Here is a 14,321-nt window from a genome sequence, read left to right as displayed (position 1 = left end):
AACCTACAAAGGATCTCTTCAGAAATGCAGATACATACATCCACGGTCTAAAGGACTTCTTCCATTTTAGAGCTATCAGCTTGCAATGCACGGAGACTGCATGAAACAAAGAGTAATCAAATGCACACCCAACACGCCGTTCAAATCCAAAGTTTGTAAATCGCTACTCGTAAAACCGTAATTCTGCTGTGTGTTACTGTGGCCCCTGCTTTCCAACTGGAGAGGCCTTCACTGGCTGCGAACAGCTCACAAGCTCAGCAGAAATGAGAAGAACAAAAGAGTATGTACAGTGTAACCAGTAGGACATTGGGTGACAAGAAATCAAGGAAATCAAACACCCCGATTTTTGTTTCTCAAGTGCCCTTTGCCTCGACAGCATGTTTCCCTGAGCAGAACTGATCAGTCTCCCATACGCAGACTACAAGAGGTAAGAATGGAACTGTTCCGATTTTTGGTGCCTCGTGACTAGTTGTAGGTGCTGTCCCTGATGAATTGCAATCATGCCCTTTGAATTGATTCTGTCACTGATCCCTGATGTCACTTAACCCCACCCCCATCTGAGCACCCGCGACCCTCACGTGTTTTGCCGTTTTCGGACATCCTTCTCCCCTCTCCTGCCGCGTACACCGGCACCACCGTCACCGTGTAGATGGTGTCTGACAGGAGGTTCTTCAGAACCGTGGTGGTCGTGCTCCCAGAGACCTGCTCCTGTTCACAAGTGAGGGAAAGAGGGTGTGACTCTCAAGGATTAGCCAGCCATATCCCAGCCCTGCCAATGAGCTTGCTGCACTTTATTGCTGGCTTCCTATGCCTCTAACGGGGTACAAGGGAGAGGGTGTGCCCCCAATTCCAGTTTCTCTCCCCCCCACAGCAGTATGTCCTCTAGCCCAGAGATGAACAGTTAGTGGAATTCTTTCAGAGTTGTATGTTTAATCCTAGCTAATTCCACACAGGCCAGTAACAGTACAGTGAGGGCTCCATGGGTTTTATATTATCCAAGGCCCAAGCACTAACATACTGCTGGACTCGCTGCTGAATGCTCCTTGTGTGGTCACAAGGCTGACTAAGTTCAAATCTAAGTCAAACTAGCCTGCACTGTATTTGCACTAAATTACACTTCATTGCCTAAACTAATGTTGTTTTTATTCTTCCAGTTTTGGAAGGATTGAGGAAAAGAGACAGGCAATGAGGATGAGTAGGCCTTTGCGGCACGTGAGACAGGCCCAGAAAGCAGAGCCCCGACGCTCTGCAGGCATTCAGAAGTGTCCTACTGTACCATGTCCTCAGCACCCCCTGTGGCGGGAACGTAGAAGATCCTGTATTGGCGAACCACGCCCTCGGCCGGCTCCCAGGTCACCTTCAGCGTGCTGGTGGTGGGATCCGTGACCTGCAGGTTCCTCACTCCACCCAGGGGCTCTGGGGAAAAAAACGACAGCCAATCAAATCCAGTACAAATAGAAATGCAAATACAACCACCAACACAAACGCAAATACAGCACAACGCAATTCAATACAAAAAAACACCAAATCCCACTAGGGGCAAATCAGATTCAAATGCAGAAACCAAACATGAAATAGCACAAGGCCAATGCATCAAACACACCTCACATAACCAAGCAGGACACAAATATAAGAGAAGGAGGTGGCACTTACACCTGTCCCGGTGACCATGATCAGGAAAGGGAGAGCAAAAAGGTAGGGGCAGAGGCAAGAAAATAACTGAATTTTTAAAATTCACAGAGACAGCCACATTACTCCACTGATACACGTGAGCACTTTGTGCTGCCACAGGCACGGAAATCAGTGAACTCTGACCGTAATGCTACAATGTGAATGAACATTTGAGTGTCCCTCAATTAGGGCTGGTCAGTCACTTACTGGTCTTTCCACTGCCGGATATCTCCTTGCTCTCTCCGCTGGCGTAAACGGACGCCACGGTGATGGAGTAGGGTGTGTCAGGGGTCAGTTTCTGCAGTATGACCGTATTCTTCCTGCCTCCGATCTGGGTCTGTAATGACAGGATTCAGCCTTCAGGGAATCTCGATCAGCTCAAACAGAGGAGTGAGCACACATACATATGAAACCACAGGAACACCGCAGAAAGAAAATCTTGTTCAGATACACAATCATTGAGGAGGTTGTCAGAGAGTAACATTTACCAAAGCACTCCACCAAGATGAAATCAAATTCATTTAGTGCTAAAAGGAAGATTATTAAGGCCATAAGAGTGGGACCTGCTTGACAACATTATCAAAATTTAAACATGCAGATGTTCACATTGCACATACACCAACTGTAAGGTTTGATAAATGGTTTATTTCTTTATAGACGCTGTGGGAAAATGCAGAGAGCAGAATCACACTCTGGCCATTTGTCAAGCTCAGAATTTGAGCTACAGTATATAAAACCAGCAAACATTCAGATCACAGATACCTCAATACTGCTTTGTCTCAATTGTGTTTATATGTACATGATTATGATTAGGCACATGGACAAACTGGTGAAAAATATGACCTCAGTAAATGGCAAAGACAGTAGAGAGCTCCACTGTAGAATGCAATGTTGAAGTCATAGGCATATTCTCACTGGCCTGAAAGTCAGACGGCTGTTTGTGGGTTTATATCAAGAGAAGATTCAGCCAAACATGTCTTATACCAATGTGATATCAGATTTTAAAAAATAAATAAACAAATTACTGACAAAAAAACTGTTCTGGAAGATTTTTCCAAGCAATTTGCACGAGTGAATGAAGTTAAGTTTTCCCCAAAAAATGTAGGCTTGGCAACCGTGTCTAGACCTCCTTTGGCGGCAAAAAAGGACAAAAAGCAGAACAGTATTCAGAGCGCAAAAGTCACACGAGCTAATGGGTTGAGGGAGGACGTTGTTGCCGCATTGACTCTAAAGCAAACAAGTTCCCTCTCTCAAGGTTTCAGCTGATTGTTTCCGACCTATTCGGGTAGCCTTTACTCCCATGTCAGTCAAATATTCTAACAGCTGATTTGAATCTATTCATTGAACACTTTGATACAGTTAGCAATGGGAAAGTGAGAATTCATTAACCCCACTGTGGGCGGAGCTTCTATAGGTTGTCAGTCAGTGACTTATATGAACCAATGAAATGACACTGCTCTTCCTTGCAAAGCACTTTGGCTAGTTCAAATCTGAAAGTCACTGATAGCTCAGTATCTCCACCCAACAACAGGGTTCTTATTCTCCCAGAACTGTGACACCAACACCTCATCAGTAGGACTGCCTTCACAGTGCTTGACTACCTGGCTTTTAACTTGATAGAGTTAACTTTAACTTTATACATTAACTTGTGCAAATTCTAAAACTGGTAACTTAAACACTTCTTCCCCTCTGGACAAAGCATACATTTTTTACATTCACTTTTTCACTGTCCCAGTGTATCAGGGCCAATGTAAATCCACGTTATGATACACAAAACAGAAGGCCGGACGGTCAGAGAGGCCTGAATGGAGGATTTACTGTTGTGCTTTTGGCCAAAAAGACAGAGCAGTAAAAGAAAATGGCATTTCTAGACACATAGGGTTGCCTGGGGAGTAGGGGGAGTTGAGGAGGCGGGGAGCTTGTGTGTGGGAGTTTGGCTTTTTCCTTCATTTGAAATTCCTCACTTAAAAAACTCATGTTATACTCATTTGTTTTTTTTTTCACACTGACAAATAACATGGAGCCAGCACGAGCTGTCATTCGCTGCCTCCTCTGAACCAATCAAAAGACTTTGCTCTTAATTCCAAATGTTACGATAGGCTGAAATCAGTCGATGACTGATACCACGCGACAGTTTCACCCATTTTGAGGTTTATGGAGACTCAGCAGCTTCTCCCAGCACTGCTATCAGGCCCGAAAGAACTCAATACTTTCCTTGACTTATCCATACCAGTATCCAGATGTCCGACAATATCCCAGCATTTGCAATCCGACTCTGTTGAAACAGACTACCGTAGAAAAACGTACCAAAACAGGCTTCTTCTAATTTGTTCCTTCATAATTTATGGAAATTCTGAAAACATGGCAAGCTTACATGACACTAGCCATTCTTATTTTGATTCTTAGGATATGACTCACAGACTTAAAGTCTAACTAAATTAAATGCATAGTTTCACCATTATTTGACTTTCTTACATACTTAAACCTGCTGAATGTCATTTGGCGAGAAAAATAAACCTAACAAAAGCAAAAACACTGCAACTCTAAGGCAGTGGTTCCTAATCATTTTGAACCTGGGACCCCAGTAAAATGTTCACTGATCTTCCCAGATCCCTCACAGACTGAAAAAACTAAACTACATCTGTAGGAAACAGAAATATGCCGGGCTGTTTAACCTGAATAAAGACCTAAGTGAAAATGACATTTACAAGTTGCTTCAAAAGGATTTTAAGACCATCTGGTTACTCTTGATTGCATGAAATAAACAGATACCAAACTGAAGAATGAGGATACAGTACCATATTTACAGTCTTAATCACTTGTTCAACTGAAAACATACATAATTAAGTTGTAAAATGAAAAGTAAATGAGCAGCCAGGAATGCTAATTTTGTTTATTGGTGCACAGCGGTGACTGTACTAATTTTCCTCAGTTTATTGCTTATTGCTGCCATGCCATATTTTTCATCATTTGGGGACCAATGCTCTAATGGAAGCAGTAAGAGATTCAGCACACTGCCTGCGGACATTCCTGCATGGTTTAGCAAACGCAGGAGTTGCAGCGAACCTCGCCCAGGGTACTAAACATCTTAAGGCGGGAGAAATGACATATCCTTACACCATCTGTGTAAATGACTCTCTATAGCTCCCCTCTTGGCAGGATGGCCAATGACACAAACCTCCGCCTCGGCTCTGGAAGATGTCCCCGAGTCAGAGCAAGAAGCGAACGCATGTGGGATTGTGCCAGCCACTCGCTCCCTACCAAAAACGGTCCCCGCATGACCATGGAGCAGCAGTGTCACATTGGTAAGGACCAGGGCTTGTTACTGAAAGGTTGCCAGTACGATTCCCTGATGGGGCACTGCCACTCTACCCTTGGACAACGTACTTAACCCACAACTGCCTCAGTAAGCATCAGACTGTATAAATGGTTAACATGTAAGAACTGTAACCCATGTAAGTCGCTCTGGATAAGAGTATCTGTTAAATGCCAGTACTGTAATGTATTGCAATGTAATGTAATAATGTAAAACACGCTGCTTCTGTAATGAAGCTCGGGCAGTACTCACCGTCAGCAGCTTCCCGCCAGCCGTGGGCTCGTAGGTGATCCGGTAGTTCTGCACTCGGCCGGGGGCGTGGTCCCACTTCAAGGTGAGGCTGGTGGTGGTGGCGTTGTACACCTGCAGGTTCTGGGGCGGTCCAGTCGGAGCTGGGGAAACACAAATATGGCCGCGGTCACTGTCTGCCCATTGTACCAGGCACTGACAACTTACTCAAAGCTCCATGGCTTCCCCTTGCAGTTTAAATTTATAATCCCGCCAAATGACTTACCAGGAGTGATGATCTTGGACACTAGAGAAGGGAGCAAAAACAGACAGGGCTGACGTTAGCACGTTTGATTGGCAGGCGGGAATACCAATGACAGGGACGCGTCTGGGAAGGGAGGAGGCGGGGTATACGTACGTGTGCGCTGGCTCCCCATCAGTTCCTCGCTCTCTGATTCGTCGGGGTAGATGGCGGTGACGGTCACGTCATACATGGTGTCGGGCTCCAGGTTTGGCAGGTGGTGGGTGTTCTCGTCGCTGTTCAGGATGGCCTGGAGAGACAGATGGGTAGGACATATGATACAATCCGACCAATCAGCTGTGTGGCTCTTCTGTGATGGACAGATGGTGGGCAGGGCTTACGTATTGGAAGTTGGTGTCCCCCTGCTTGGTCCAAGCAATGCGGTAGAGGGCCACATCGGGGGCACCGTGCTCCCAGGTGGCTCTGAAGCTCGTCTGGGTGACCTCGGAGAACCTCAGGTTTTTCGGGGAGGGTACAACATCTGAGCAGTTGGAAGAAAAGGTCAAATATCAACTGGGTTACTGTGCATAATAGATGACATAAATGCTTCATACTCAGGGGTTTGGTACACATCAGCTATTGAGATTCAGATACACATGAGAGCTCCCTTCTGGAGTGTATATAGTGTCTGTGCCATGTGACTTGGAGCCAATGGAGGCCTACAGAGGTTGACAGACACACACGACCTGTGTAGCCTTCATTCTTAGAGCAGCAGACACTCACCCTTCCCTACCAAGACCACACTAATTAGGGTACTTCAACCTTTTCCCCCTGCTGAGTCTCTCTCAACACACCTGATCCTATTCAACTATCTACAACCCTTTCCACGTGCCTCATACTTTTACACACACCTGAACCCTCTTCTACAAACCCAAACCCTTTCCACTTATCTGACTTCCTTCAACTCACCTGATCTACTTCCACCTGCCTGATCCACTTCCACCTATGTGATTCCCTTCCTCTAACCTGGTCGCCCTCAACCCTCCTGATCACATCTGGTGTTGGTGAGTGTCTGAAAGGCAAGACAGGCAAGGGCCCGGCCAAGAAGTAACTGAAAAACCTATCTTACCAGTGACAGCGTGTCCAAGCATGGGGTTAGCAGTGATGTCATCGTACACCGGAGTGACAGCGACATCATACTCCGTCTGGGAGATGAGGTTGTCTAGGCCTCTCGTAGTGACATCGCCCTGAACTTCAAGCTAAAGGGGAAAATGGAGGTGAAGTGTTACTGAGCCAGTATCGCGCAGGTTGCGTTTGGATTGGATACTTTCATGAAATGTGAAGTGCCTTCCTTTCATACACACCAGTCAAAAAAACATCTGCAGTGGATCATCATATTTCATAAGGAAAATCAGCAAAACACTCAACTATGACAAACAGGACAAGCTAAAAAAAACTGTATGGTACACTTCAATTGTTGCTCTTGATTATGTGTGCTGTATAACCCCATAGCCAAGACCTGTAATGGGAAAAGAGCGTTTACACTGAGAAGCCAAGCTCTCCTTTCAAACATGGAGGTTAGCCATTGGAAAGCACATCCTGGGATCCATTTGTTCTTTCAAGGTAAATAGTTCTCCCGCTCTTCGCTCGGTTTTCAAAGTGACAAAGATCCAAAAAAATGCTGAACCATTTGTGGGAACCGTCCTTGCACGCGCTCTGAAAACGAGTCTGCAGGCCAGATCTTCGGCATTTGTAATTCCAGGGAGGGTCAGAGTGTGAAAAACAGGCAAAATGAAAGAAAAATGTCCGAAAAACGTATATTCTCTGTGTGGAGGTTTCAGCAACATGTCTCCCAACAGCGTGCACACGTGTCCAATGCAGCGTGGTTCAAAGATCCTCCTACAAGACTCTAATTGTTCTAGACAAAGGCTTTCAAATGTCCCCATATGTCTTTGTTTTCAGCAATGGAATTTGGACCAAAGTGCTTTGCAAAGTAGAGGTCCTTCAAACAAAAATCCACAGCAATTACTTTCTATTAGGGTCCAAAGAATTTCCCGTAAAAAAAAAAAAAACAGTCCTTTATCCAATATAGCATGATCCATCTGGTAAAGTAGACTGTCACTTTCTGGGCTTCGTGTTCTTGTGAGCATCGTAAAGCACAAATCCAAAATGGCTTCAGTGTTTTTGTCTCTGAAACTCAGACGAGGAATGAGAAGGACCGTCATCAAATGACTGACATCGCAGGATGTGGTGAGGGGACAATGGCCAGAACCCTCTCCCCAAAGCCCCAGCCATTAAATATAAAATCCCAGCTGACAGGAGACACCTCAGCAAATCCAGCTCTCTCTCCACTGATCACATGATCGTGTGATCGTGTGATCATGTGACCTGCTCCTATGATAGGTTAGAGGCACAGTTTCCAGTCTGCACTCCTAACTCAACATCTGGAAGCTTGGAGTTTCCTGTTTGATCTTCACCCCGATTCACCATTTCACTCCAACAGATTAATGGTGCATATTTAAAATCGGCATGTTTACTTTCCAATATACTTGCAAACTAAGGAGGCACACGGTACAAGCAGGGAATGGTCTCTGCTCGGCTTCACCGCTTCACAGTCACAGTCAAAAGGAAAAGGAGCTGGGTGTTCTTGCGTTACCTCCTTGGCCTCTCCGTCCTCGGCCTTGTAGGTGATGACGTACTTGCGCACGTTTCCTGGTGCGGCGTCCCAGTTGAGCTGCATGGTGCTGTGGGTGACATCAGTGATCCTCAGCTCTCCCGCGGGAGGCAGGGGCACTGAGGGGGAGAGAGAGAGAGAGAGAGGGAGAGAGAGAGAGAGAGAGGGAGGGGGAGGGAGAGAGAGAGAGAGGGAGGGAGAGAGAGAGAGAGAGAGAGAGAGAGAGAGAGAGAGAGAGAGAGAGAGAGAGAAAGACAGTGAGAGAAAGAAAGAGCAGAGAACAGAGAAAAAGAGAGAGAGAGAGAGAGAGAGAGAGAGAGAGGGAGGGAGAGAGAGATAGAGAGAGAGAGTGAGACAGAGAGAGGCAGAGAGAGAGAGACAGAGAGAGATAGAAAGAGAGAGACAGCAAAAGACAGTGAGAGAAAGAAAGAGCAGAGAACAGAGAAAAAGAGAGAGAAAGAAAGACAGAGAGACAGAGACACGGCCCAGTGAGTACCAGTGAACTCAAAGCAAGTCAGCAAGTTCTCAACTCCTCGCCATCATGTGTGAGGTACGTGTGTGCATGAAGGGGGTTTCCACATACACGTCACGCCCTGGTCAGTCAAAGGATCGCTGGTGGCGTCGCCGTGGAGGGCGTAGATGGAGAGGGTGTAGGCGGTGTCCGGAATCAGCTCCATCAGCAGGACATCGGTCACATCGCCCCCAACCTTCATCTGCAGGGACATTGGAGGGACACCATGAGTGGCCCATCCTCAGTACGCACCACAAAGGGCGGTTTGCACAGCAGGAACATACGGTTTTCCCACGCAACCCAACGGTCAGCTACTCCAGCGAAGCTTCCTCACGGATTCAGCACAAGTTAACTCACTGTTCTGGGAGTGGTGTTAGCCTGCTCTCACGCTGTTGCTCATTTAATTTGGATGGATTCACTTCTGTTCTCTTGTGCTTGAAGTCGGATGAAAGCTTGGATGAAAGCATCTTGCTAAATGAATGTAATGCAATTTAATGTAATGGATTTGACTTGTTGGCAGAACTGGCTGGCCTTCGCCTGGCCTTCCCTGTGAAATAAGATGAATTGTATTTTGCTGTCAGGTTTGTCTTATTTGACCATGTCATCTTGCTAGCTTCGGAGGGGAGCAGTAAACCCCTAGTATGGGATAAGGATGACCATGACCGCACAGACTGTCTGTGCCTGCACAAAGCAGCTAACCATGACCGCACAGACTGTCTGAGCATGACCGCACAGACCCTCTGAACGTGACTATACAGACCCTCTGACTGTGACCGCACAGACCGTCTGAACGTGACCGCACAGGCTCTCTGACCATGACTGCACAGACCCTCTGAACGTGACTATACAGACCCTCTGACTGTGACCACACAGACCGTCTGAACGTGACCGCACAGGCTCTCTGACCATGACCACACAGCCCGAAGCAGTGAGGGCTGCTGGGTAGGCCTCACCTCCTTCTCCACCGTGGGCACGGTGGCGTTGAGGGCGCTGTACAGCAGCATGTACCCAGTGGCACCGGGCGCCGCCTCCCACCGCACCCTCATCGTCGTGGGCCTCTCATCGTACACGGTCATTCTCCTCACCGACGGGAGGGGTACTGCGGAGAGAGAGAGAGGGAGAGAGAGAGAGGGAGAGAGAGAAAGAGAGCATTTAGTGACCACCTCACAGGGCGCCCACCTCATGTCCGGCAGGATACCGGTTCATATCCTAGGCATGATGTTATGATGTGCTGTACCCTCCACTAACTCGATTCACTGAACTTGAATCGCTTTGGTAAATGTCAATGAGATATAGCTGGTTAATCCCAGCCTCAGATTCACTTGAAGGTGTTTGCTATGCAAATAAATAAATAAATAAACGGGTAGCTCCTGCCTGTCTGGGAACATTCGAGCTGGCGGTCACCAGTGCAGAGCGTGACCGCCACCGAGCCTCGTGAAAACCCAGCAGGCCACACCACACACCCCGACATTTCCTGAGTGGGACCTTACAAGAGGCGGTCGCCATGGAGCAAGACCGCTCACACTGGAGCGTTTTATTAACACCAAAACAATGAGACCTCTTTCCAAGACTTAGAAAAATGCCATTTTAGCCATAAACCAAGCTCTTCTGAAGACAAACACACATTATATGGGCAGTGAATAACAGCATTAAACAGAGAAGCAAAGTTGACTAAGCATCAACAGGCACAGCAAGCAGCCTGTCTTTAAAACTGTATCATACGTGGAAAATTTATCATGTGTTAATGACACAAAGTGGAGGAAAAACATAGATTTTTTCCTGTAACACAAAATTTGAGATTCATGAAAAGGAGGTTATTATGTAAAATGAACTCCTTGGGGTAACTGTTCCGAATGAGTGGGGGAAATGGTAGGATAGTTTTAAGGAGCCCTTCCATGGAAGGTGATGGAATGGTTTACTCTCGCTAACGAAACGAGGTCGGGAGGAAGCAGAATAAACAGCGCTTACGGGTGGTTTCGGTGCCTTTTAGCGGCTCGCTGCTCTCGTCCCCGACGACGGCGTAAACGTTCACCATGTACTCCGTCAGGGGGTTCAGGTTCTGCAGAACGGTGGTGGTCACTGTCCCGTCCACGAAAACCTGCGGGGAGAAGAAGCCCATTCAGAGAGAGTGCGTGCGTGCAGGTGGGGTGGGTGGGGGTTGGTTCACAGGAAACCCGCAAACACGGACATGCTATGCTAAGTGCTTCCAGTGCGGTTTTCTCCCTGGCAGACATGAACAACAGCCAGACACCTGCCCACCCATTCGCCCTTGGATTGCAATGGAATTGGTCGCATTGAATCCAATTTTTTTCAGCTGAGAACAAAAGGAAAACACCGTGCACCCACCCGCATCACGAGAACAAAGCTAATAAAAGCAGGCTCATGAAGGGAGCTAAAATTAACGACGTGAGACAGAGGAACTCGTTTCATTTCAAAGAAAGCTCAGCAGAGCCACTGCCAGAAACCAGCTCTCCAGACAGACATGTTACGTGCGAGGGGGCTTCAGGGAACTGCAGTGCTGGCCACAGCGAGAAGGCAGCTTTTTCTTTGTGCTGTCCTTACAACCAGAGGCCAGACATGGTGCTTACCTCCATTGGCCGGCCGGAGACGGTCATGTACTCCACCCGGTATTTCTCCACAGGGCCGCTGGGCCCGGTCCAGCTGACCCGGAAGGAGTAGTGGGTGACCTCAGAGGTCACGAGGTCAGTGGGAGCATCCACTCCGCCTAGGGGGTCAAAGGGAGGGCAGAAAGAATGTTCAACATACAAATCCAACCACCATATGCGCCCCCCTTCCCACAACCACTTGTGGCTCATGGACCTCTGCTAATACTTTCTCCTTGCATTTGGTCTGATTGCGACTGTTCCCGAAAATTTGATTTAAGGGGCAAAACATTTGTGCGCCAACACCCTATTTTTCCTCCTCGTTTTACCTTTTAAATCTGTATTTGTTCGACAAAATTTATTCCGCTAAGACTGCTGGGGGAGGGAAGGGAGGGCAGGAGAGTAATGGCTAGTTTTCAATGGTTTCTGCAGTGGCTGGCTGCCGTTCAGAAAATTCAGTTGCTGACCCTGGAAGCCAAGTCATGTATCAGGGAGAGAGACGCTATACCTCCCTCCCTGCAGTCAGCATGCTTAACAAGACTGCAATATGCAGCGGCACGGCTCGCTCTGGCCTTAAATAACTGATTTCCTCTGGCGCAAGTTTCACTCGAGCAGACATGTTCTGCACCTCTGCGACTGTTGCTCCTGTCATTTTAAAACACCCTTAAATCAAATCCCCATCTCAAGGTCTGTGTGTGGTCGCCAGGGAACTGATAGGCTTGTTAGAGGAAAAATGATTGATAATGTCACAAACAAGAAAAACTGTTCTTCAGGGCTGGAAAGAGTATCGCGTTCCATTAGCACGAATGATAGAGTGAGTGAGAGAAAGCGAGGGAAAGCGAAAAGAGATAGAGGGAGAGATAAAGAATGAGAAAATGAGACGTCAAAATATTAGATGTGGAGAGTGAATAAGAGAGAGAGAGACTGACAGGCTCAGAGAGGGAGAGAGACAATTCATTAATTGTTAATTGTTTAATTCACAGTTTACTGTCGGTTGTACCGTGTGTGTGTGTGTGTGTGAGAGAGAGAGAGAGAGAGAGGTAGGTTTACCTGGGCCCTTCACGCTGTTACAGAGGTTGACGGTAAGGTCGTCTACAATATCGAGCAGGAAGGAGAAGTCGGCCACGTTGTACATGTGGATCTCGTCTGGGTCAGAGGCAATGGTCCTCAGCTCATTCTCGTCAGCGTTTTTCACACCTGGAGAGGTCAGAGAGGTAGAACATTCTCAGTTTACCTGTCCCATCTGTCGCATGTTTTAGGTACCCATAGTGATTCACTTCAAATTTCCACAGATTGTACTGCTCCGCACGCCTTCAGCTCTGAAGCTAAGCTACGTGTGAACGGACTGCGCCGGGGAAATGCTTACCGATAGCGTACAGCTCAATGCCCTGATCTCGCAGGTTCTGGGAGTTCTGGACAATGTCGTCCTGAGATTTGCCGTCGGTGATGAGGACACCAATTTTGCGAGAGTTTTCTCGCATCCCGACGTTGGCCTTGAAGTTGTTCTGGAGGATGTAGTTCAAAGCCAGTCCTGTGATGACAACACAAAGCAAGGTAAACAACAAATTTAATGTTAACTGAGCAATTTGGCTCCGCTAAAGGTGTTTCAGTGCACATATGTATATACATAGCTGGACGAACACAGCTAGATTAATTTGTTAATGCTAAAACTATGTACCTGTCAAGGTGTTGCCCCCTTTGTAGGGAAGGTTAGCCACGGCTTCCAGCAGGGATTCCCGTGTCTGATGGGCGTTCAGGTGCCACTCGGTCTTGGGCTCTCCGCTGTACTGGGCCAGACCTGCAAAACGAGGAAGGGGTAACCGGTCCGTCTCCCACAGCGCTCAAAGCAACCCCCCCCAGCCACCCCCGGTTCCCCTCGACCACGACGCAGGAGCACTCACCGATCTGGACCCGGTTGGGGCCGATGTCGAAGACACCCACCATGCGGGCGATGAAGGCCCGGATGGTCTTGAAGTTGAGTCGGCCGATGCTCCAGGACCCGTCCACCAGCAGCACGATGTCGGCCTGGGCAGTGGTGCGGCAGGCGACATCTGCAAGGCCAGAGAACACGGGAATCAGACGAAGGCACTCCACCCAAAATGCACTGGGGCAGAGTCAGACCAAGCAGCCTGATGGCCCCAGTGTCACAACCGGAGGGAGCGAAAGAGACACAAGGGAATGGAGAGGGTTCAGGTCTGACAAAACGAAAAGAAGGTGATGAGGGATGACAAGAGTGAGAGACATGGACTCCGACCACTTAAACAACAGGACACAGGGAACACATTTCATTCCACAAACAAAACTGTACAGTTTCTTTTTATTGAACAATTTTCAATCAGTAGTTTTCAACTGCAGTTCTTGGGGGGGGGGGGGGGGCGTTTTCAAGAGGGATGCCTTTTTTTTCCCCAGTCTTCCTCGCTCCCCTTCAATCTGCTCAAAGGCCTTCCAGGAGATCCTCAGAGCTGTCATGGAACTCCTTCCGAGGAGCAACAAAAGAATACCCCCGTGACACATGATATACGAGGGGCTCCTCTCCTGGAGTTATTGCAAATTCCTGGTCGGCACGGCACTCGCTATTCCAGACACCTGCTGGATGAAAAGGCATTTCTTGTCCGCAGTGCAAAAGGACAGATGCGTGCGTTAGCCCTTGCGCAATCTGCCACTGTCTACAATTGAAAACAGGTTAAATGAAATTTGATTTACCGACTTTCCATTTCAAAAAAAAAAAGAAAAGAGACAGGCAACCAGCAGTGTGTGACGGTGAGAATGTGTACTGCCTTGTGACTGTTTTTTGTCTGAGAGACACAGCCGAGACAAAGAGAAACGATCTAAGGCTGTACAAATACTGGAAGAGGTTGATTAAACAGACCAGACATTCGTTTCAAAACTGTGACAGGTTAAATAATCAGCTAAATAAATTAACAGTCATCGCCAGTCTCTGTTAAAAAGCTGTTCTGTAACTTCACTGCTTTGTTTTCGGTTTTACTACAGTAGTTCTTTTCCAGTCATTCTAAAATGATGCTAAATGTACCTCCACCCACACACAAAAAATAATTGATGGAAATAAAAGGCATTAA

General features: G+C 47.5%; 1 protein-coding gene across 5 annotated transcripts in view; it reads right to left on the bottom strand.

Annotated features, from left to right (window-relative positions):
• Nucleotides 1-14,321, bottom strand: part of LOC118787507 (collagen alpha-1(XII) chain-like) — a 79,888-nt gene that overhangs the window by 33,997 nt on the left and 31,570 nt on the right. For all 5 annotated transcript variants that reach the window (XM_036543090.1, XM_036543093.1, XM_036543094.1 and 2 more), the window contains 17 exons: nt 13,146-13,295; nt 12,923-13,042; nt 12,611-12,775; nt 12,295-12,441; nt 11,230-11,366; nt 10,610-10,739; nt 9,595-9,740; nt 8,714-8,843; nt 8,113-8,249; nt 6,586-6,715; nt 5,858-5,997; nt 5,634-5,766; nt 5,502-5,522; nt 5,240-5,379; nt 1,879-2,008; nt 1,277-1,416; nt 579-708 (listed from right to left, as the gene is read on the bottom strand). In XM_036543090.1, coding sequence (XP_036398983.1) covers nt 579-708; nt 1,277-1,416; nt 1,879-2,008; nt 5,240-5,379; nt 5,502-5,522; nt 5,634-5,766; nt 5,858-5,997; nt 6,586-6,715; nt 8,113-8,249; nt 8,714-8,843; nt 9,595-9,740; nt 10,610-10,739; nt 11,230-11,366; nt 12,295-12,441; nt 12,611-12,775; nt 12,923-13,042; nt 13,146-13,295 — 2,226 coding nt within the window. The remainder of the gene's footprint in view (nt 1-578; nt 709-1,276; nt 1,417-1,878; nt 2,009-5,239; nt 5,380-5,501; nt 5,523-5,633; nt 5,767-5,857; nt 5,998-6,585; nt 6,716-8,112; nt 8,250-8,713; nt 8,844-9,594; nt 9,741-10,609; nt 10,740-11,229; nt 11,367-12,294; nt 12,442-12,610; nt 12,776-12,922; nt 13,043-13,145; nt 13,296-14,321) is intronic.

Source organism: Megalops cyprinoides, chromosome 12 (assembly GCF_013368585.1).
Source record: "Megalops cyprinoides isolate fMegCyp1 chromosome 12, fMegCyp1.pri, whole genome shotgun sequence".
Taxonomy (NCBI): Eukaryota; Metazoa; Chordata; class Actinopteri; order Elopiformes; family Megalopidae; genus Megalops; species Megalops cyprinoides.
This window is presented reverse-complemented; position numbering and strand designations above follow the sequence as displayed.